The 25,051-nt window shown below is 39.0% G+C and overlaps 1 protein-coding gene and 1 non-coding gene across 12 annotated transcripts in view; both read right to left on the bottom strand.

Moving 5' to 3' along the window:
• The window catches only part of VNN1 (vanin 1), a 50,314-nt gene that overhangs the window by 14,243 nt on the left and 11,020 nt on the right, over nucleotides 1–25,051 (bottom strand). For 2 of the 11 annotated variants that reach the window (XM_057311038.1, XM_044386339.3), the window contains 3 exons: nucleotides 16,202–16,340; nucleotides 7,016–7,246; nucleotides 5,607–5,737 (listed from right to left, as the gene is read on the bottom strand). In XM_057311038.1, coding sequence (XP_057167021.1) covers nucleotides 5,607–5,737; nucleotides 7,016–7,228 — 344 coding nt within the window. In that variant the 5' untranslated portion in view covers nucleotides 7,229–7,246; nucleotides 16,202–16,340. Of the gene's footprint in view, nucleotides 1–5,606; nucleotides 5,738–7,015; nucleotides 7,270–16,201; nucleotides 16,341–18,828; nucleotides 19,697–21,368; nucleotides 21,839–21,873; nucleotides 22,358–25,051 lie in introns of those variants that run through there. The other 9 variants (XM_044386342.3, XM_057311037.1, XM_026504816.4 and 6 more) reach the window with 8 other exon arrangements.
• LOC113259695 (U6 spliceosomal RNA) lies at nucleotides 2,458–2,562 on the bottom strand. The gene has a single exon (XR_003317672.1). It is a non-coding gene; the product is annotated as a U6 spliceosomal RNA (small nuclear RNA).

The following is a 25,051-nucleotide window of genomic DNA, read 5'->3' as shown; positions in this document are numbered from 1 at the left end:
TAGCACAGAAACAGCTTTCAGGAATCAAAACAAACAAGCAAAAGGCACTAAACCCTGAGGAAAGGGAAGAATTTGATTTTCAGAATGATCACATTTTAAGATTCAAATATCAATTTATCAACGAAAAAATCATAAGACATACAAACAAACAGGAAAGTACAGCCCGTTCAAAGGGATAAAAAAGAATAAGCCTACAGAAACCATCCTGGAGAAAGACCAGATGGCAAACCTACTAGACAAAGACTAAAACAGCTGTCTTAAAGATGCTCAAAGAACTAAAGACAAATGTGGAAAAAGTCAAGAAAATAATATATGAACAAAATGGAAATATCAACAAGGAGATGGAAAACCTAAGAGAAATCAAAAAGAAATTCTGGAGCTGAAAATTACAATGACTAAAACGAAAAATTTACTAGTGGGATTCAAAGATGGATTTGAGCTGAAAGAAAGAATCAGTAAATTTAGTAATCCCCAATAAGATTATGAGCAGTTTTTAATCAGACACTAGAGACCAGAAAGCAGGGGGCCAATATATTTAAAGCACTAAAAGAAAAAAACTGTCAACTAAGAATCTGGTATCCAGCAACACTGTTCAAATGTGAGGGAGAAATTAAGACACTCTATGCTAATATCTGACAAAATAGACTTTAAATTAAAAAAAGATTACAAGAGACAAGGAAGGACATTATATATTAATATTCAAAATATAAAAGAACTCTTAAAATTCAACAATAACAAAAACCTGATTTAAAAATGGGCAAAAGACTTGAATAGACTTTTCTCCAAAAAATAGCCATACAAAGGGCCAATAAGCATATGAAAACACGCTCAACCTCACTAATCACTAGGGAAATGCAAATCAAAACCACAATGAAATATCACCTCAATGAAATATCACCTCATATCCATTAGAATGTCTACTATAAAAACAAACAACAACAACAACAACAACAAAAATAGTGTTGACGAGGATGTGGAGAAATTGGAACAAAAGGCACTGTTGTAAATATAAAAATGATGTGGTCAGGAAAAGGACTGCCAGGAAACCAGTCTGGCAGTTCCTCAAAAAATTAAAAATAGAACCACCACATGATTCAGCAAATACACTTCTGGATATATTTCAAAAAATTGAAAGCAGCATCTTGAAGATATGTTTGTACACTCATGTTCATAGAAGAATAGCTAAAAGGTGGAAGCAACTCACGTGTCCATCAATGGATGAAAGATGGCAATATATATATTAGAATATTATTCAGCTTAAAAAGGAAGGAATTTTTGACACATGCTACAACATGAATGAACTTTGAAGACATTATGCTAAGTGAAATAAATCAATCACAAAAAGGTAAAAACCATACAATTTCACTTATATAAGGTAGCTAGAGTAGAGTAGCCAAATTCATAGATATAGAAATTAATATGATGGCTGCCTGGGGCTGCAGAGATGGGCAAATAGGGAGTTACTGTGTTCTTTCCCCAGCTTTACTGTAATATAGCTGATATATAACATTGTGTGAGTTCAAAATGTAAAATGTGATGATTTGATACATGTATATATCAATAAATGTTTACCACAATTAGGTTACCACATTTTTTAATTAGTATAATTGTCAATTTATTGTTATTATTGTGAGAGCATTTAAAATGTACTCCCACTGCAACTTTCAAGTAAACAATACAATACTGTTAACTCATCATGCTCTACATTAGATCTGTGGAATTTATTCCTCTTGTAACTAGAAGTTTGTAACCTTTGCCCAATTTTGCCTCCTTTCCCCCTGGCAACTACTGTTCTCTCTGCTTCTTTAAGTTCAGCATTGTTAGATTCTACATATAAGTGAGATCATACAGTTTTTGTCTTTCTCTGCCTGGCTTATTTCACTTCACATAATGTTCTCAATGTTCGTCTATGTTGTTGCAAATGGCAGCATTTCTTTCTCCCGGCTGAATAATGTTCCATTGAATGTATGTATATACCACCTTCTTTATCCATTCATCTGTTGATGGTCACTTAGGTTACTTCCATGTCTTGACTATTGTAAATAATGCTGCAATAAACATAGGGGTGCAGATATCTTTTTGAGATAGTATGGTATGTTCAGATTTTCTATTTCTTCATGATTTGGTCTTGGTAGTTTGCCTACTTCTAGAAATCCATGGATTTATTTTAAGTTGTCCAATTTGTTGTCATATAATTATTCAAAGTAGTCTCATGATTTTTTGTATTTCTGTGATATCACTTTTTTTTTAAGATTTTATTTATTTGTCAAAGAGAGCACAAGCAGGGGGAGCATCAGGCAAAGGGAGAAGCAGGCTCCCCGCTGAGCAAGGAGCCTGATGCGGAACTCGATCCCAGGACCCTGGGATCATGACCTGAGCTGAAGGCAGACACTTAACCAACTGAACCACCCAAGCGTCCCTGTGGTATCACTTGTAATGTCTCCTCTTTTCATTTCTAAAAATATGGAATTCTTTGGGAATTTCCATGTCATCCTTGTGCAAGAGCCATGCTAATCTTCTGTGTTGCTCCAATTTTAGTATATGTGCTGACAAAATGAGCAGAAGCAGAATTATTGTTTAATGGGTGTAGAGTTTGAGTTTTGCTAAATAAAAAGTGTTCTGGAGGTGAGTGATGGTGATGGTTGAGTTATTAATATGAATATACTTAATACCACTGTACATGTATTTCACCACAATAAAAAAAAAATCAGAAAAAAAAGGACCCTTGGAGGTTAAGAAAAGGGAAATCTTGTTCAGGGAACTAATCAATCTGGCTGGAGCAGAGGCATTGTTAGGGAAGAAAAGGGAAAAGGGAATTTAAAAAGATGCATTTGGGTTCATAAAAGAGCCTAGCACAAAAAGCTAAAACACTTATTCCAAATTTAATAGACAAAAAGATTTTGAGGACAGAAGTAACATGATCTGAATTTTCTTTAAGATAATAGGCCATTAGGGTATAGAATGTACTAGAATAAGAGACTAAATGTACAGAATCATTAGGAAGTTGTTGCACCCATAGCTCAGATTAAAGGCAACAAGGATTGGGCTAGGGCAGACCAGACAGTATGGAAAAATGGAAATACTGGAACACTTGTTAATGCTTGATTTTTTTAAATTCTTTTTAAAAAGATTTTATTTATTCATTTGAGAGAGAGAGAAAGAGATGGAGAGAGAGGACGCACATGAGCAGGAGGGACAGGCAGAGGGAGAAGGAGAAGCAGACTCCCAGCTCAGCAGGGAGCCCAACATGAGGCTCAATCCCAGGACCTGACCCAGAGATCATGACCTAAGCCAAAGGCAGATGTTTAACCAATCTGAGCCACCCAGGTGCCAAGGAGTTCTTTATCCTTTATCATGTTACCAGTAGTTGTCCCAATAACGCAATTAAAATGCAATCTTCAAAAGTGAGACCCACTACATGTAACATATAGCCATATTTATTCTCTATTGGCACAACCTTTAAATAATAAATGGTAAACAATAGGTAGGTTATTGACGAATAGCTGAGAAGAGTAAAATAACTGTTGACTGAATGGAAATTTATTGCCATCTGCTGGCAATAGTAGTGAAAGCTTTCTTTGAGTATCAAATTGAGACCATTAGATCTACAAATTGGTACAATTAATATAAGCAAAACCATAGCAATTATCTACAAAAACGTATCCTTGAAAAAGACCAAGAAGGATGAGAAACCACATCTAAAAAAATATTCTAACGCATTATGTATAAAGAATGACTATTTGATAGTTTTTCTCCCTCGTTTGCTTCAATTAAAGTCTGAAAGACAGAGGTAAACAACACATCGAACCACTTGAAACATATTTAGCCCAAGTCTTTTCAGATCACCACAACTGGCAGAATATATTGGTACATGAAATAGAAATCTGGTGTTTGGGATTTCTTAAACAGTCCAGATTACATATTTCCCTCCTATCTCTATTAATCTTGAAAGTGTATCATATATTCAAATATATTTACATTTAAACTATATTTTTCAGATTGTTTGCTATACCCAGGAAAGATTACAAAATGCTTTGCTAAAACATACACCCATATGACCTACTCCCTCACTTCCTCCAAGTCTTTGCTTAGATGTCACCACGAAGCCAACTGATAACCAAAAATTTAAGCCCCATGCTTGCTGCCATATTCACCTGTCCTGCTTTGGTTTTCTCCATAACCTTTACCTTTACTACATAGCATAGATAAGCAGATAGATAACAGATAACTAAATAGGTAGATATTATGTTTTTTTCATTGACTATCTCCCCACACTAGAATATAAGCTCCAGGAAGACAGATTTTTAATCCATTTTGTCTACTCTACTGTCCAGAATAGTTCCTGTCCATAACAGGCACACACACAAAAACCTGTTAAAATAAATGAATGAAGGCAAGGAATGGAGATGCCACTAGCTGATAGAAAATAGGAAGGGCAACCAGACTCCTTGAAATGGAATGCATGGAACAGCCTGGCGGAGATTTTCAGGAGCCCCTTGGAAATTTGGTTCTAGGAAAAGATCATTAAGATACAAGTGAAGTCTGGGGCGCCTGGATGGCACAGCGGTTAAGCGTTTGCCTTTGGCTCAGGGCGTGATCCCGGCGTTATGGGATCGAGCCCCACATCAGGCTCCTCCGCTATGAGCCTGCTTCTTCCTCTCCCACTCCCCCTGCTTGTGTTCCCTCTCTCGCTGGCTGTCTCTATCTCTGTCAAATAAATAAATAAAATCTAAAAAAAAAAAAAAAGATACAAGTGAAGTCAACACATGATGGAGGTGAACAGAGTGCTTGCCCTTTAGAAAAATCTGGCGTGAGAGGTGGTCAAATAAAAAGTAATTATGATACAATGAAACATGAAGAAAGCAGATGATTAAGATAAATACTGAACTTGTCAAAATCAAGGTGTCTCTATAAGCAGTTACCGTAGTTAGTTCGTGTGGTTTGGAGAGCAGTGCCTATAATGTTAGCAATAGTGTCTTTAGAAAGAAGTGAGGTATACATTAAAAATAATAGTGCTATTTTTCATCACACATCATATTCCTTTAGTCTGGACCTGACTTAAACCACTTACACAGTTCTGCTACATTGACGATCACCTTAAGCTCTTGGGATTTCATACACATTAAACTCATCTAGCCACCTTATTGATGTAAAAGGAAAAATTTTAATCCTAAACTAACATGTGATTCTATTTTGTCATTTTCTCATGCAGTTTTCAAATTACAGACCCATGTGGGGCAACAATTTTCCCTTCACTAGTAAGAAGTCAGAAGATTAGAGTTTGATTCTGGTTCTCCCGCTAACCAACCACCCCTGTAACCCTAAGCAAGTTATGCTATTGTCTCTCCAGATTCCTTCCTTCAAAGGAAATATATTCGTATTGAATTTGATGATTTCTATGTTACCTTCCAGAACTAATTTCTGTGATTTCACAATTCATAGTCACTTATCTAATAAATGTATCCACAGAAGATGACAAATAATAAAACGATCTTGAACTTAGAGTTGACAGTGGATCTTATGCAGTGATCTACTACAAAGTCCTCCCAGGTAAAGTGCATTCACTTTCATGACTGGATTGTCTACCATCTGTTTGGGATTATTACCTTTTGGGATTATTACAAGGGATCCAGTTCACTCCAGGGTCTGGGATATCCTCCAGGTATGGGTAGATAGTTTCCCTGGTAAAGTTCCAGCCATAAATACCATCTTCTGGAGTCACAATAATATGTGCACCCTGTTAAAAATGTAGCTTAATTAAAATATCTCTCAGTTAAGCAAACAATCCAAGACACGTCGGTAAGGGGACCTGAGGAACTGAGTGGATGAGCAAACGCCATCCAGGCCTTTTTTTTTTTTTCTTTTCTATCTTAATCCTTTGTTTTCTGTATTTTTATAACTTATTTTCTTTACACAATTGCATTGTCTAATCCCACCATCACCATTTGTACATGTTTTCCTTCTTCCATAAACATGAATAGCTTTCCAGGTTATTCGCAGGTTTGCTACCCACTGCACTTATTAAGCCTAAACCCAACTCTTCTCAAAATTGCCCCCTCCCTGGACTTCAGTAGACATTGTGCCCAGAATGTCACGGATTGATTTATACTCAAATTCTCCATTTTACTTCCTGCTCCACTCAAGCCTTCCCTGCTATGTATCCTGCAAAATTGATTCTGGCTTCTCAGAAGGCTGGGAAGGTGCCAAGCCCAGAGGTACACCCCGAGCTCACCTGGGCACCTTCAGATGGAAGAGTCACCCTCAAAGCTGCTGTGGCCTAAGAAAATAGTGGGACTAAGGATAAAAAAGAACCTCAGAATTCTTAATAATCTTTAAAATGTTTGTATTGTCTAAGAATGTGTATTGGTAGATATAAGTTATATGTATGTATTCATGATTCGTCACACTTCACATAGGCCTCCTCCACACCTGATGTGCAAAATCTTGTTTGAATCATATCCATTCAAACCACACTTATACTCAACCCTTCATTCAACTCAAGGACTTACTATGCAATTAATATATATAGCTTATCTTGTAATTAGAATGAAATTTGAAGTACATAATACATCTTATTGAGTAATTTGCAACTTAACTTTATTTTAAAGTTATGAACTAATCCAAAAACCTGCACAAGCTTAAGAGCACAAAAGTATCGCGAGGCTGCTGATACTCTGAGCACAGCACCTTGTCCTGACTCATTTATCCTCCACCGTCCATGTGTAGCAAGAGAGAGCAGCAAAGTTGTTGAATGTATAGAAAGTTCCACAAAGTTCTGCTGCTCCTTAATGACGAAGCCATCCTTTTCTTAACTTTGTCTCAGTATGAGGGAAGTGTAATAGAGCCCCTACTGTAATAATTTCGAGAAGGAGGTAGGAGTCTGGTTGTACAGTGAAGTTGTTGGCTACCCCGACACCTATGTCTTCCAAAAGTGTAAGTGCACCTGGCAGGGACCCTGTCTCCTAAGACCCCACCCCTTCTCCTGGTGGAATCCAGCACACTTGAGAGATGGTACCTGGTTTGCCGCTGAAGTGATCGCTGCCTCCAAAAGATCCAGATTTCGGTTCATTAATGCCAATGCCTCTTCGCGGGACACTGGTATCAGGGTGGCATTAGGCAATATCACTGCGTGCTCATAAACAGCTGCAATAAATGTATCCCGGGAGCTGACTTTGAAGACACAGAAAACTGAAACTGCCACATAGGCCAGCAACGGAGAGGGGATCATGCTGAAGTCCGATGATTGCTGATGAACAGCCCAGTCCCGACATGTAGATAGAGAAAACACAGTTGATCGTGTGATTTCCAGGACTTAGTCCTTATACATAAATTACAAAATCTACTCTAAACAAGCCTTATGGAATTGCATCGTACACACAGATGTAAACACATCTTCTATGACAAAGGACTCTTACTGCAGGGATTTGCAGGATCTAATAAGGAAATGCATGCTTTAGTTTTCTAGGGTTGTCATCACAAGGCACCCCAAACCAGGCAGTTTAAACAACAGAATTTATTATCTCACAGTTCTAGAGTCAAGAAGTTTCAGATGAAAGTGTCAGTGGAGTTGGTTCTTCCTGAGGACTGTAAGGGAAGGATCTGTTCACGCGCTCTCTCTCTGCATAAACGACTGTCTTTTCCCTGTGTCTGCACATGGTATTCTCACTGTGTGCATGTCTGAGTCCAAATTTCCCCTTCCGACAAGGACAACAGCCACTGGACTTAGTGCTCACCTTACTCCAGAATGACCTCATCTTGACTTTTTTCTGAAACAATCTTATTTCCGAATGAGGTCACATTCTAAGGTATGGGGGGTTAGAGCCAGAACTGGTATGATCACATTAACTGTCATTGACGAATTGCCAGACATTCTGTGTGGACAAGCTTTAAGAGTTAAAAACTTAGGGAGGTCCCAGGATCAGAGAAGCCCTCACACTTTTGTGAGCTTTATCTCTAGGAACCCTACCAGATCTCCTGGGAGAACTGTGGAGACAAAAATCCCTCTGCCTCATGCTTCCTACAGGAGGAGGGGTAAAATATGCCCAACTTTAAAAGAAGCCCAGAGCATTTCGTTCTCCTTAACAGAAGGCTGCCCTCAAGGGAAACTGTTTACCAGAGCCTAACCTAACTGGGGAAAGGGAAAACTGTGACTGTAGCCCTCCCAGCCTTCCTGTCTCAACCAAGGGGGAAAAAAAAAAGTTGAGAAGCACTAGTGAAGGTCACAGCCCAAGGGCACAGGCTCAAGACAAGATAGAAACTTCATCATTGGACTAAATAGCCCTTCCCTTGTCCTCACATGTTACCGCCTCATCGATCTGTAATTTGTGGGCTACTTAGCATGTACTAGTCAAGAGAAAGTCTTCAGATGAATAACAGCAGTTCATGGAGTAGACTGCTATTGGCTGAAACTGTAACTGGTTGGGGACCAAGAGCCTCTACTATGGCACCTGAGCTGTGTCCCCTGATCACTACTGTCACTGCATCAGCTTTGCTAAGCCGCCTACTAAGTGCCAAGCTCCCCAAATGTAGCCTTTCTGCTCATACAGAGGAGAGAGTGTGGGGAAATTGTCTCTGTGGGGCAGAAACAATTTCCTTCTACCCTTCAAGACCTTCTAGCTGGTCTAGAGATTAAATTGACATAAGGTGTATTAAAAGGAGAAAAAAATGAAATTTTATTGAGTGTGCATGGAGGCCCCAAAATGAAACTGAGACCTAAAGAAATAACCAAGGCAGGCAGTTTTCATACTTCTTAGACAAAGAGACAATAAATCTGTGAGGCATTGACAAGACAAAGAAAATTTAACTTGGGGAGCTTCAATTAGTAAGGAATTCTAAACAAAATTTTGGCTGGAGTAGTAAATTAGTAAAAGTAACAGGGGTTGTTTATATAAGGCTTTTTGGCTCTAAACTGTTTATCTCTGGTGATAAGGATCTCTTTACCTCCTGGTATAGACAAGCTACCTTGCACATGGGAGATTTATTTCTTGTTTTGTGGAGACAAAGATGAGGGGTGTCAGAATATTCTTTTTGCATCGGTTGTTTCTTAAGTAACTTTTATTTAAAATAATTAATATGCCAAAGTGTCACATTTTGGGGTAGTCTGCTCTTGGTCCCTCTAGTTCCCTCCTCTGAAACTTCTATAGAAGTTGAGCTGGCAGATTTTTTTCTCTCACTGAACAGTGTTAGTTCTGTCAACAGGTTAGTTTAATTAAACTCACTTCAGAAGGCTGTGATGCTTACGTATTTTCAAAGTTAAGCCTATGGTTCAATTAATCATGTAACAAATAAGAGGCATTTTTATGAGAACAAAAGAAAAACAATGGTTAAGATTAGATTAATTATAAAACTGGTTTCTGAGTTCTGAGAGCAGCCAGTGAGAAGATTTGAGATGTCAGACTAAAAGCATCTCAAATAGGGTGAGGACAGTTAGTGGCAATCTGGCAGCCTCTTTCAGTTTGTACATGAAGTGTCTCTGGTGACCTTTCTGAGTGACCCAGAGAACAACAGGCATGAAGATGGTCTATACATGAGCTGTTGTGATTTCACTCAAGTTTACATGAAGTTGTTTATATTTAGTTTTCAGGGCTTCAAGAAAAGGGGAAGTTTTATTTATGAAATGATTCCAAGTCAAAATTACGGGAAAAAATTGGAGATGTTAATTAGGAGTTGTGGCCCGACATTGAAGGAAACTAGAAAAAATTAGGATCTAGTTTCATTTATAAAGAACTGTTTTAGAATCTAATATCCATAAAGGTGTGTTACTTAAACATAATTTTTCTCTTTATAATCACTCTCATTTTATCAAAGATAGCCGAATTAAGACTGATTTGTTTATAAAATAAACCTAGGGGAAAATACCTACCTTGGCCTGATTGTATATGTAAGTTCAGCAAGAATAGTAATTGGTCATATAGACTTTCTTAAATCTGCTTTGCTGGAACTTTTTATAGGGAATCTCTAGATTGAAGTTTTAATAGCCTCTCGATGCCAGAAGCCAACCCATATACTTGCCATCAGACTTTTCCTGTAATACTTATAGATTTGGGTTAATTCCTCTCTGTTGAGGTCTGCAAAATATCCTGAGGTTCCTGCACCTGCGAAAAAGTGACGCTCTTTACCTGTAAGATTGCTAGCAACCCTGTAAGTATTGGGCTGTTTATCCAAGGGGCCTTATTGGCTCCATATAATCAACGTTATTTCCTTAAAGCAGTCTGGCCATACCTAAGTTTTTGCAGGTCTCCATCAAATATGACATTCCAGTCAAAGCCTCAATAATATAATCAATGTTTTCAATTATGTTCTGATACAAGGAGGGCAGATTCATATTGAATTCATGCAAATGAATACATTGCCATGAACATATAAGAATATTTACTGAAAATTCTGGAGTGATCAGATAGAAAGAAAAAGGTTAAATGTTTAATTTATTGAAAAGTTTTATTTTATCAGCTGATGGTCATAGTTAGCTTAAGAGAAAGTTTCCTTAAATCTGGAAAAATAAAACCTTAAAAAATCAACAAGTCATAAAAATTATAATGGTCCTAGGGCGCCTGGGTGGCTCAGTCAGTTAAGCGTCTGCCTTGGGCTCGGGTCATGATCTCAGGGTCCTGGGATTGAGCCCCACACTGGGCTCACTGCTTCTCCCTCCCCTTCTGCTCCTATCCCCCTGCTCTCTCTCCCTTGCCTTTCCTCCCTCTTTCACGCTCTCAGATAAAAAATACTTTAAAAAATTATAATCATCCTCCGTTCATTTAGTCTCATGTTATTAATTTTTGTTCTGCTTGAATCCAGTTTTTCTACTAATTCCAAAAATTCTTACCAAGTTTAGTTTTATGATCTTGAGGTTATCAGAAACCTATACTCAGGGGTCTTTCCGTGAGTCTCATTGAAGATGAAACACAGTTTCAGGAAGCTTTTGTACAAGCATCTGAGTAAAAGTATAACTGTCTACAAATGACAAAGGACTTTTAAAAAAGTCCATGATTAAAGATCTGACTAGAATTAATTACAGTGTCATTGACATGGAAATTTGGTTATTTTTGTGACATGTAACAATTTAAGATAACAACATACCAGGACATATCAGATTTCTAGAAGTTTCATACAACTTCCAGAATAGTTACTTTAGTACCATATATATACACAAATATAAGACAGTTGAGTATTACTTGTTTGACAATACTTCCTATGTAATTTAACATATCAAACAAGCTTACTTTCTCTCTTTAATGATGAGAAACAAAATCATTGAAATGTTCCAAGGGCCTTCTGGAACATTTCACATAAATATAAAACCTTTAAAAAAAATTTTTATTTTGGAAGTTTCTCAAAAAATATCAAAAGTTTCAAGCATTTAATTAAAGAAGGATCACAGATCATTATGAAACTATTAAATGACTTAACCAAAGTGACAATAAAAGATTTTAAAGGCAAATACAGAAGGTTACATAGTTGTAAGCAAGTCTTAGCTCTTTTAATATTAAGAAGACTGTCTTCTCTGGGGCGCCTGGGTGGCACAGCGGTTAAGTGTCCGCCTTCAGCTCAGGGCGTGATCCCGGCGTTATGGGATCGAGCCCCACATCAGGCTCCTCCGCTATGAGCCTGCTTCTTCCTCTCCCACTCCCCCTGCTTGTGTTCCCTCTCTCGCTGGCTGTCTCTATCTCTGTCGAATAAATAAATAAAATCTTAAAAAAAAAAAAAGACTGTCTTCTCGAATGATCAAAGGTTTGATGAAAACAAAACAAAACATAAAATCTTTTTCTAGGCAGAACACATAAAAGGTAAAGAAAATTTTGTTTGAAATTTCTCATAAAAAGCAAACCAATCATCTAAGAAAGTTTTTAACAGAGAGAAAAACCAAATTCTAATTTTCCATCAGTGTTCTTTTGATATTAAAACTCACTCTTAAATATACTTATTCTAATCTTAGCTATATATAAAATTCTCTTTCAAAGGGTTTTTTTCATAACTCTACAAGTTATTTATTTATTTATACACTCAGATTTTAAGTTTTCCCTTTTTAAATAACTAGCTTCACTTTAGGAAAAATTATTTTTGCCCTCAACAAAAATGTATTGTCATTCCTCATACTTTTTTTTACCCAAAACATATATCTTACAGAGTTGTTTCCCTTATAATTTTTAGCAGCTTTAGTCACATGTTAATCACAACTCTGAATCCTTAGAAACTTTAATTTCTAGTGTAGTAGTGAACAACTGTAAATTGTCTGTTTTTCCTGCATTTTTTAGATCAGCAAATTTATGAATATATTTCATAATTTCTAGAAAAATGTGCTTCTTCATAGTACAATCTTTTAATAAAGAACAGAACATGTTTACTAGCAGACCCAAAATTTTTAGTTTCTTTAGAGTAATAAGGAAACCACAAGTAGATAAACCTACGTTCAGTATTTAATGTTTATTATTTTATCTTATTTAGAAATGACCTAAATATTCAATGAATTCAACCTAACTCATCACTTACCAAAACTTCAAGGTTTCAAGTTGCCAAAAAGATTTGGGGAAACTATTTTTAAAGTTTACCTAAAAACCTTTCAAACTTTATTTAATTTACTCGTTCTTAACAATTATACTTAGATTACCCATAAAAACTGTAGGAGACATCAAAGTCAGTTATTCTTCCAAGCTAATTATTTTTTAAAAACAGAGATAGTATCAGCCTATTTGACTCTAAGTAAACCGAGGCAGAGTAAAAGTTTTAGTTTAAGTGTTGATAATTTTAAAGGCATGTCTCTTTTCATTAAACCAACAACCTTAAATTATTTTTAACACTGAATTTGCTCCCAAATCATATAAACTTGAAAATAAGCGCTTGCTTTGAAACCAACTAAACAGGGCTCTTTTACGAACTAATTTTAGTAATACCATCCAGATGTAGAAAACGATCTCACACTTACAACATATATATTGTTACAAAGAAAACCACAGGCCCAATATGGCATTACTTCTGTTAAGGCTCCAAGTCAGTAAACCAAGACTTAATACCTAAACTAACTGCAGTTTCAACTCCCCAGGAATGTAACCTTTAACCAGGCAACATGGAATTTCCTGGTCAACACAAGAAGTTTATTGATAGACCCTTTCCATCTCCCTCAGGAGGGCAAATTGCCTACAAAACGCCTTCTTTGCTATAACTTGTCCTTTTCTGCTCCATCTCTACCTTTAAAAGCAGTTCCTCTTGGTAGCACTTTGGAGTTCCTTTCTGATTGTTAGAATGGGATGCTGCTCAATTCATGAATTGATAAAAAAGGCCAGTTAGAGCTTTAAAATCTCCTTCGATGGATTGTTCTTATTTAACAATAGAGACATACATACAAACACACGATGTCAACAAAGATCTTATGGTTTTTGTTGTGTGGGGAGAACATTACAGGCCTGATTTTTATATACATTTTCTCCCTCTCTTTTTTTTTTCCTTCTGGTGAGAATTTTTTTTTTTTTTAAGTTTATATTTCAAAGAATGGCTCTTAGGTCCTAGAGAAGAGGGGGTAGAAAATTTAGACCACAGAGGCACCAAGGAAGTACCCAAGTTTTCTCTAAGGTGGACTTTTCGGGACATATTGTCCACTTAGCAGAGATGCTAGAGCGTGGGCACAAGAGCCCTTCTAGCAATTTGTATTTTTACTTTTAAGTAAGCGCCACCCCCAGCATGAAGCCCACTGCGGGCTTGAACTCATGACCCTGAGATCCAGCCCTGAGCTGAGATCACGAGTCCAAAGACACTGAGCCATCCAGTTGCTGCCTTAGCAATTTATATTTTTAAAAGCCCTCTTCCCCTCCCTGCCCTTTTTCTTCAGTCTCAGGCCCAATGGTGGATTGTATTTTCATTTCAAAGATATGACAAAATTGATAACTCTAAGGGACAGAGAAAGAATGCAAGTTGTTTGTTTTAAAGAAATTTGAGATATAATTGCTATTTAAAAAACTATTTCTTTTCTTAGGTACAGGACAATTTTGTTCCAATATCCTGATCTTTTATAATACCTACAAAGCATTTTGAGAGGAATAGGCAAGGTTTTGAGATTGGTAAAAACAGGTGGGCTTTGACTTGTTTTCAGAATTGTCATTTATAGTTTTGTGGAGATTTTTAGACAAAGACAGCTGTCTTTAATTCCCCCCAAAGATGTGGCCTACAGCCTGAATATCAAGAGATGGACCTGCCTTTTTAACTAAACTTTATACATATATATACGTATATACACCAGGGAGATGGTTAACCAAAATGGGAATCAAACCTTTATGCCTTTGTAAACTCCGTATGAAGTGTATTAAGAAAAGCATTTTTCCTAAGTACATAATTTAACCTTGGGCTTTCATTATATTAGGCCCTGAGATCGGCCTTCCACTGATTAATTGCAGGAGGGCCTACGAGAAATTTTGGTCATCTGCTTCCTCTGTGAAGGGGGGCTGTGTTCCAGGGGGCCTTCTGGCTTGCCTAATAACCATAGTATAATCAGGAGCTGAAAGAAACTTCCCTTAGCAGCCAGTCAAGTTCTTTTTGAGTGAAGTTGTGAATAGCCATCAACCTTTCTAATTCCTCTAAATTCGGTAAGATCTTTTGAAAGCGGAAGAAAAGGGGCTTTATAATTTAAAAGATCTGCTGCTGTTCAAGGGACATGAATTCTCTGTGTGTGCTGGGGGTGGGGGGGTGCGCAGTTCTAAGATATATCTGCCAAGGTCATTGCATAGAAATGTCTAAAGTTGGCAGAGCCTGATTACAGCAAAGCCAGCCCTACTGCCTGTCCCAGGTACTGCTAAATTTACTTTTTGGCTTCCAGCCTTTGTAAGAGCAGTCTGTGTACTTTGAACTTGAGAGTAAGCTGGAGTACTGTCTAAAAAATCTCATAGGCAAAGGGAAGCTAAAAATGATAGATGGGGCCAGATTTCAGGAAGGGAAATTTACAATGGATGTAGACATTAATTTTTGTCTTAAGTCCAATTTCTGTTCTTTATCTTGTCAGAGGAGTCCTTAAACATAGCCTTATACTAATAAGACAATTGAGAACTCACCATAAAGAGTTTTTTTTTAATTTACCAATTTTAATTTTTTTTTAAGACTTTGTCAGAGAGAGAGAGAGAGTACAAACAGGGGGAGTGGCAGGCAGAGGGAGAAGCAGGCTCCCTGGGGAGCAAGGAGCCCGATGCAGGACTCCATCCCAGGACCCTGGGATCATGACCTGAGCCAAAGGTAGACACTTCACCAGCTGAGCCACCCAGACACTCCTTAATTTAGCCAATTTAAAGAATCCATCTCCTGGCCATTGATCTTGTTATTAATATCAATTAATAGCAACTCAAACCAATAAGCCTTTTTATGGTTTGACCAAAGATACAAGAGATGTCCCTAGAGATAGTCGATGAAGCCCCCATGATCCAAAAGTCTACTCCCAAGAATAGGCTACGAAAGCAAAGACCTGCAGGGACAGGATATAAGAATGATGTGGTCTATCAGGCGTCTCCAGTCCTTCCACAAAGTGCGAAGCTTCCAGTCACAGAGTCGCCAATGGGAGACATCAGGCAGGTGCTACTGGGAGTGGGATTTTTCTAGCACTAACAGGCAATGAAGATTGAGACCACCAAGGCCTTTTATAGTTTAGGACCTCTTATGACAAAGTCCCCTGAGAGCTAGCACAACTGGACAAAGAGAATATTTGCTTATAAATGGGTGTCTCTGATCCCCAGTCTATTCAACTGGCCACCAAAGTGCACCCCAGTAAATGCACCCTCCGGATGGCAGAGACCAGAGAGAATGTTCTCACTGGTCACAAAGCCAAACTCTTAGGGAAAAACCTCAACTCTTTTTACACCGGGGACCCACAGCAACGTTTGTCCACACAGACACTGTCTGAGGAGAACCGAGAACTCTCCACTCTGTGGGCCCGCTTGATCAGCAGGCTGATAGGGGCTATGCCCACCTTCTGGGCTATGGAATCCCCTTTACGACAAACAATACAGACAAAGGAAAACAAAGACCATCTCTGGAAGGAAATGGATCACTAGCCAAACAGTACTCCACCAAATTTTTACCAAGAGTCGCTAAGCCAAAGGAACTAGTCCCACAGATATTTTCTCTGGCTAATTTTAACTTGAGAGAAAGAGAAAAACACTGGCATCCCTCTCACTCCACCAGACCTCACAGACAGAGAGAGATTCCTGGAGGCCGACATGGTAAGAAATCTTACCTTCTGCCGGCTGTACGTCAGATCTCCCAAGATCTCAAAGCTGCAGAATCTTCAGAGCAAATATCCAGCGGAAGTTGATCCAGCTGGCCACGCGGACTGCAGGGGAGGGACAGCCTCCTCTGCTTTCAAGGATTTCCAGCTGCCCCAAGAATTACATGGACACGAGACAGATTAACAGGAGGAAGAAAAAAAGTTTTATTACATGCACACAGAGGCCCCGGAATGACACTGAGACCTAAAGAGATGACCGAGGCAGGCATTTGTTATACTCTTTAGACAAAGAGGCAATAAATCTGTGAGGAATTGACAGGACAAAGAAAACTTAACTTGGGAAGCTTCAATTAGTAAGGAATTCTAAACAGAATTTGGGCTGGGGTAGAAAATTAATAAAAGGTAACAAGGGTTGTTTATACAGACTTTTTGACTCTAAATTTCCTATGTCTGGTGATAAGAATCTCTTTACCTCCTGGTACAGATGGACCACTTTTTACATAAGAGATTTCTTTGTTTTCTGAAGATAAGAAGTCAATGTTCTTTTTTTTTTAAAGATTTTTTAAAAAGATTTTATTTATTTATTTGAGATACAGAGAGAGAGAGAGCACAAGCAGGGGAAGTGACAGGCAGAGGGAGATGCAGACTCCTCGCTGAGCAGCGAGCCCAATGCCGGGGCTCCATCCTAGGACCCTGGGATCAGGACCTGAGCTGAAGGCAGACGCTTAACCGACTGAGCCACTCAGGCACCCCTTGAGATTTTTATTTATTTATTTGAGAGAGAGAGAGAGAATGCAGAGAAGAGGGGCAGAGAGAGAGAAAGAAGCAGACTCCCCACTGAGCAGGGAGCCCGATGTGGGACTCGATCGCAGGACCCTGAGATCATGCCCTGAGCCGAAAGCAGACACTTAACAGACTGAGCCACCAAGGTGCCCAGAAGTCAGTGTTCCTTTTGCATTGGCTGTTTCTTAAATAACTTTAATTTAAAATAATCAACATACCAAAGCAGCACATTTTGGTGGCCTGCCCTTGGCACCAACAAATATTTTATGTGGAGAGAAGCCTTGATTAATACCACCAGACTCCGCAAGGATGGAGAGCATTTCCTCTTTAGAGGGACAACATGACATCCCACTGCCTGGAGTCGGAAGGAGACCCCTCACTGACAGCACCCCAGGAAGCAGGCCTCAGAATGAACTCAGCAGGAAATTGTGCCCTGCCCAAGTGGAAAGAACCAGAAACAGGGGAAAGGAGGGGAGAACAAAGACTGAATGGGGGTGAGCACTGCCTCTCACACTTCTCTACATCCCCAGCACCTAGCACAGTGCCTGGTACACAAAAGACCTAACCTGTCATTTAAGGAATTGCCCCAGGACTGCCCCTAGCTTGCCATAGGACTGGAGATAATTTATTTCCCCTATCTCCTCAGCTGTTCCAGCTAACCCAGGTGATCCAGTTGATCCTACTGAATTGAGGGGCGTCAGTGCAGGACAACCAGTCATGGGATTAGAGGACTGGAATTTTCAGTCCCACCCCTGCCTTCAGGGGAGGGGACAGGGCCTGGAAGTTGAATCAATAGCCAATGGCCAATGATTGACTCAAGTGTGCCTATATAATGAAGAGGTTTGGAGAGCTTCCAGGTGGGTGAACAGGTGGAGATGTTGGAAGAGTGGCATGCTTGAAGAGGGCTTGGGGCTCTGGGCCCCTTCCCTTGTCCCTTCCGTCTGGCTATTCCTGAGTTATATCCTTTTTAATTAAACTGATGTTAAAAAGAAAACCACAGGCCCAAAATGGCATCATTTAGGGCCCCACATCAGTAAACCAAGACCTAATAACCTAACCTATCTGTCATTGAAACACCATGAGAATGTAACCTTTCACCAATCAACACAGAATTTCCTGGTCAATTCTAGAAAATTTACTAAGGCTCCTATTGCTACCCTTAGGAATGCAACCTTGCCTAAACAATGCGTCCCTTGCTAATAAATTCCTTTTTTTTTATTTTATTTATTTGAGAGAGAGAGTAAAGAGAGAGAGGGAGAGGGAGAAGATGACTCCCTGTTGAGCAGACAGCCCATCATGGGACTCAATCCCAGGACCCTGAGATCATGACCCGAGCTGAAGGCAGACGCTTAACTGACCAAGCCACCCAGGTGCCCCCTTTTTTCTTTTTCTTAATGCCTTCTCTCTGCTTTTAAAAACTGTCACCAGCTACACCCCAAGACCTGACCTTTACTGCTCACTTGCTTATACTCACCAACCCTTGTCCCACATTTTTCCTCAAGCTCTTCTTTCCAGCTTCTCTCTTAACATAGGTAAATGGAAACCAAAACCACCCCTTACGCAATAGTGAGTGCCCTGGCAAGACCTCCAGCCAGCCCAGACCAACAAGACCGGCCTGAGCTTAACCCCCGACTCACAGCTGCATGGACGGACCAACAACTACCTTGACTTCGGTGTAGTACTAAAATCTCTGCCCGAGGAGGAGCAAAGCCTCCTTTCCATAACATGTCAATGTATGTACACTCATGTTTCCTGAAGGCCCACGTGTGACTTTGTGCCCACCTTTACACAAGAGGACGAGGCCTCCTAATCTAAATATTCATCTTAACCCTAAATAAAGAGAATCCACTCACCTTTGCTCAGAGAGTCACGGCTTTGGGAACCATCCCCCTTGATCTCCTTATTTGCTGCAAGTAAACCTCTCTTTGTGTGAAAACTTAACCTGGTGTAGTTTCTGACTCACCCAGGCTCAAACTCGCATTGGTTCGGTTACAAAATCTGTCCCTTGTTTAGCTCAGGGGATCTCCGCCCTATTTGCTAGATGGGATTCTGCCTGATTCATGATGAGTCATTTAATAAAGCCAATCAGATCTTCAAATTCACTTGGTGGCATTATTTTTTCTTACCAAATTTTGTGGCAGCGTCAGGAGCTGAAGCAAAATTCTGACTGGGTTTGAGAAAAACGGGAAACACAGGTATGGTGCTCTGTGAACACTTTTGAGTTCACGGTCTTTCTCGCTATTTCTGAGGGCCATTGGCAAGTCCCTCTCAGTTAGGCTCTGCTCTTTTTGCATTCCAAGTCCTGACCTAATTGGCTTTCTCATCCAGGGTTAACAGGTCAGTCTAGACTGACAGGAGATTCTAACGGAGTGCCAGTCCTTAGCCCTTGGCTTGGTCCACAATTCCACGCTGGAATTCCTTCTTCATTTCCAGCCTGCAGTCCCCATTTACTGTGGTTTGCTGGTTTAGTCCTTTCCCCAGTTCCAGTCTGCAGTCTCAATAATGGATTCTGCTGGTTTAGTCCATGCTGGGAATTGCTGGTGGTGGGCATAGCCTTCTCTTGGCCAGTCCACAGTGACAACTTTTGGTTATTGCCATTGCATTGAGGTACCCATGTCTGTCTTGTTTTGTGTAAACAAAGCCTTAGCTAATGGGATCCTTAAAATCAGAAGAGTCAAGATAGGCCACCTTTTGGCACACTTGCTTATTTTATGTCTAAAAACAAAACTATGATGCAAGGAGCTGTGATTATCTACAGAAATGGTAAAATTTTACTAAAAACAACACAGAATTATCAGGGCCATGATGGAGAACATTTCAGTTAGATAAGGTCATCTAAGGAATGCACTTGAAAGCAAGGGTTCCCAAGGTAAACAGAATGGGATATCTGTTTTAAGTGGCAAGGAGAAGCCTCCAAAAAGTTTCAAAATTCCAACAGTTTCATTGAAAGATCCATTGCAAAAGTCTAATGAAAAATTTAATGTATAAGAGGTACCTGTTGGGGCCAAGAGCAGGTTGCCCCAAGACAGGCCACTTTGGCATAAACACTATTTTGAGTTAAAAGCCATCAAAACCCATTACCTCCCCCCTCAATTGCCTCCCTATACTAGGAAAACAGGTGTTAACAGAGATTTCTCTTTACCTAATAAATCTATCTGCATAAAAGGGCAAGTTATGTTTTCCAAACATCTCCTCACCTTCCTGCTGCTGATCTTTCTCACCTTTGTATCTTTAGGACCCTACCCCTCTTCTTAACTCATATAAGCATCACATAAGTCTGGAATTTCATGCCTGTGTAGGTCCCTGTATATATGAAATTAAATTTGATTTTCTCCTGTTCATCTGTCTCATGTCAATTTGATTCTTAGTCCAGCTAGAAGGACCTTGAATAGCAGAAGAAATTCTTCCTCCTCAACACACCTTTGTAAATATTAGATTTTAATACTGCTTATTATAAGCTGGACTAGATCCTGATTTCTTGTAGAGTCCTCCAATGCCTAGCTCCAACTCTCCAAACTAGCATTTTTTAATTTTTCTTTCATCTTTCTGACTTGGAATCATTTAAAAACTAAATCTGCCCTTCTTCCTGAAGCTCTACAAATTGATTATAAACAACTTGATATAAATTTCAGAGAAATCACCACAACAGCTCATTTATAAATCATCTTCATGCCTCTTGCTCTGTGGGTCACTCAAAAATATAGCCTGACATCTAGAAATCTTGATTGGCTACGCTTAAAACTCAGAAATTGGTTTATGATTTGATCTAACCATTAGCCATTGTTTTTCTTTTGTTTCCATAACAATGCCTCTTATTTAATACCTGATTGCTTGAACCATAGGCCTAACAGAACATACCTTCATCACTGCCTCTTGAAATGAGTTTAGCTAAACTGACCTATTGTCAAGACAAAGGGATAGGTTCAACAAGATGAAACAATCCACCAACTCAACTTTTAATGCGTGAAACTTCAGGAAGTTTCAGAGGAAGGGAACTGTAGGGGCAAAAGGCCAGCTGCCCCAAGATGGGCCACTTTGGCATGATGGTTAGTTTGAGTTAAAGTAATCAAAAGCCAGCAGATTCAGGGACAGCTCTTCACCTCCTCCGCCACTTCCCAAAGAGAATTTGGATAGAGGATCTGCTCCAGGAAGAGAGCTGTCACCATAGATAACTCTGACCCCATCACAACATGAACTAGGTGTGGCAGACAGGGAGGAACCTCACAAGACCTGCCCGATCAAAGTCCCCCAGGTCTCCTTTTTTCTGATAGTCCAGCAAACATGTTTACCAACCATTTACTCTTTCTCATTTTCCTGTCAATTACATTCCTTTCCCTTAGAGACCCAGACCCCCACCCCCTTCTCCTTACTGTAGAAAGACATACATACTCACTTTTCCTCTCTTTGGAATTTCCATGTATATGTGGATTCCCCATACATATGAAAAGAAATTTGATTTTCTCCTGTTAATTTCTCATATCAGTTTGATTCCCAATCTGCCTAGATGGGCCTTGAAAGGGACAGGAAAGTCTTGCTCCCTGACATACTGACAACAGAAGACTATTTATTAGATTGATGTAACTCCCACGGTTCACCTCTATCCTCCTAGTACTCATTCTACTAATCGCCCGTCTGAATTGTTTTTCCACTCAGGAAAGACTACATAATTGTAAGTAAAAGTCTGCCAAGTTAATGGTTTTACAGACACTCCCATATCTACTTTCAAAGAAGGGCTCCCATAGAGGTCCCCTCCCAGATTTGAAGACACTGAGGACCTTTCTGGTAAACTGCTACATTGTTCCCTTAAACAGCTAAGGGAACACTCTGGTGGATACCAGAGCTTACAGACAGGATCCTGGATAAACTGTCTAAAGCCTGTGAAGGATGAAAACTCTTACCAGAATCAGTTCTTCTGAATCAATGTCTGTGGTGCCCAGTCTGGAGAGGAAAATAAAATCTCACTGTTGTCCCTTCATTTCCAGCTTCAAACCCATTGTGGATTGTTCTTTTCTCTCCCAGAGAGAGCAACCGCCTTCTTGCTTGTCTCCTTTTGCGTAACTAGGCTTGGCTTTCTGCCTGCCTGGTACAGGCAAGTTGTTTCTTTCTTTTGGCTGCCTTTGGGAGTGACTCTGGATTTGTGGAACATAGTATCCTTTGCACCCTCTTTGGGGATCTGTCAGACACCCACGGGGTGTTACTCAATGCTCCCAGAAATATTTAAAAGTAGAACTATGTACTCATGCAGCATTATTTATGATAGCTGAATTATGGAAGCAGCCAGAGTCTGTTGACAGATGAATTGATTAAAGAAGTGGTATGTTCAGCCATAAAAAAAGAATGAAATCTTGACATCTGCAACAACATGGATGACTCTAGAGGGTATAACACTAAGTGAAATAAGTCAGAGAAAAACAAATACTATGTGATTTCATTCATGTGGAATTTAACAAAACAAACAAATAGGGGCGCCTGGGTGGCTCAGTCGTTAAGCGTCTGCCTTCGGCTCAGGGCGTGATCCTGGCGTTCTGGGATCGAGCCCCACATCAGGCTCCTCTCCTGGGAAGCCTGCTTCTTCCTCTCCCACTCCCCCTGCTTGTGTTCCCTCTCTCAATGGCTGCCTCTATCTCTGTCAAATAAATAAATAAATAAATAATTTAAAAAAAAAAACGAACAAACACAAAAGACCAAAAAAAAAAAAAAAACCACTCTTAAATACAGAAAACAAAATGATGGTGGGGGGATGGGTGAAGTAGGTGATAGGGATTAAGAGCACATTTATCACGATGAGGGCAGAGCAATGTACAGAATTGTTGACTCATCATATTGCACACCTGAAACTAATAACACTGTATGCTAATTATACTGGAATTAAAAAAACAAAACTATGTACCCAGAGGGAAAGCAACCAATTGAAGATAATATAGTAGGATAGGTGAATGAACATAAGATGGCCTTTAAGTTATAACCCAATTCTTTGAGGAATTGAAAACACCATCCTTATTTTACAAAAGAAAAATCAGTGTACAGGCAATTCAAAATTCACCTATTCTTTTACGAATCCCAAAACTTCCCTTGTTTATCTGAAATGCCCTGTAAATTATTGGCCTTAGAAAACCAAAGTCCTTCTTAGAAGAACTTACTTTTTTTCTCTTCCCTTTAAAGTTACACATCTTATCATGCCTTTGCAAGGTAAACACAGTGCACAATTACCTGAGACTGAAGGGGGAAAAAATAAAGGAAGAAATATCTTTTTAAAATAAACTGCTAGGGACGCCTGGGTGGCTCAGTCGGTTAAGCGGGTGCCTTCAGCTCAGGTCCTTGGATCAAGTCCCACATCGGGCTCCCTGCTCGGTGGGGAGCCTGCCCCTCCCCCTGCTTGTGCTCTCTCTCCCTGACAAATAAACAAATTAAAAGATCTTTTTAAAAAAATAATAAAATAAAAAATAAAATAAAATAAACTGCTAAAGGGCTCTTGTGCCCAGACTCTAGCACAGCTTTCTTAAGATTGATTCCAGGGACAAGTACAAATCTTAAAAATCTTCCCAAAGTCCTTGCATGCATGTGTTCGTGAGCATGTTATAAAGGTGAGATATTATTCTACCTCTGGATGGTATTGCTAAAATTAATTTTCAAAAGAGCTCTATTTAGTTGAAGACAAGTGCCAATAAGGATTGACCATTCTAAACCTATCAAAAAGATAGACACTAACCCAAATGTTTTTTTTAAGTTCATGTGATCTGGGAAAATATTCAACATGAAAGCTTGTTTAAGATTGTTGGTTTAGTTAAAATGGACATGTCTTTAGAGTTATCAGCAATAAAATGGAAATTTTTATTCTACCTGTGTTTACTTAAAGTCGTAAGTCAATGTTATCTCTTGTTACGGACTATTTAAAAGAAAAACAGCTTTGAAGAATGACTGATGTCTCACAAAGTTTTTGAGTAATCTAAGCATAATTGTTAATAACAAGTAAATTAAATAGACATAAATAAAAAATTTTAGGTAAGCTTTTAAATTGTTTTACCAAATCTTATTGGCAACCTAAAACCTTAAAGTCTTGCTGAGTTAGGTTAAATGAGTTAAGTTAAATTTTTTAAATATCTAGATCACTTCCAAGTAAAACTGATGGATAGTTGGAAGGCAGACAGGCAGGGAAAAGCTCCCCCCCCCCACCCCAAGAAGAAACAACCCTTCAAAGGGTTTTACACCATCCTGGAAGGAGCCCTCCAGCCTTTCCCATGTGACAAAAACCTGATTGGATGACAGGTGCAGGGATGGTTAATCAGATTAAAACAGCCAGCCAACAAGCCCATAAAAACTCCTAGACTTAGAAACTCCTGTAGCAACCCTCTCACATCCCCTCCCTCCTCAGGACCTTTGCGCTATCACTGCACCATCGCTCAATAAACCTTGCTTTGCTGCCCACCCCTCTGTCTGGTCTACCCCTTCATTCACTGAAGCGGTGTGAACCACAGGCACTGACAGAAAAAAATCCTGTAACAAAACAAAATACTAAAACATTGATTACTAAACACAGGTTTATCTATTTTTGGCTTCTAATTACAGAGAAACTAAAAGATATCTGGAGCTGTTCATGCTACACCTGAAAATATAAAAAGGCATATGCTTCTAAATATTATGATATATATTCATAAATTTACAAATCTAAAGAAGTGTGGTAAAAGAGACCGTTCACTTACTACTTAATTATCACTAGAAATTGAGATTTCTAAGACTTAAAAATTCTAATAAATGTAATAATTTATTAGACTACTAGAAATAAAAAGGGAAAATAACTTTATATGCAAAGAAAGTAAGATGCATGTTTTTGGTAAGAAAAAATTATGAGGAATAGAGATACATTTTTGCTGAGGAAAAACAAAGTAATTTTGTCCTAAAGCAAGACTGTTTATTCCAAGAGGGAAAACTTAGGACAAAATCTGAGTGTAAAGAAGAAAGTTGTAGAAGCTTTTTGAAACAGAAATCTTTGGAAAGAACTTTGAGTATGTGATCCAGCTGGCTTCCATGGAAAGGCAGCAACAACAGAATCTATAATGATTGTAACACACCCGGATG

This window comes from Ursus arctos, unplaced genomic scaffold (genome assembly GCF_023065955.2).
Source record: "Ursus arctos isolate Adak ecotype North America unplaced genomic scaffold, UrsArc2.0 scaffold_13, whole genome shotgun sequence".
In the NCBI taxonomy this organism is placed as follows: Eukaryota; Metazoa; Chordata; class Mammalia; order Carnivora; family Ursidae; genus Ursus; species Ursus arctos.
The sequence above is the reverse complement of the archived record's forward strand: the minus strand, read 5'-3'. Positions and strand labels throughout refer to the sequence as shown.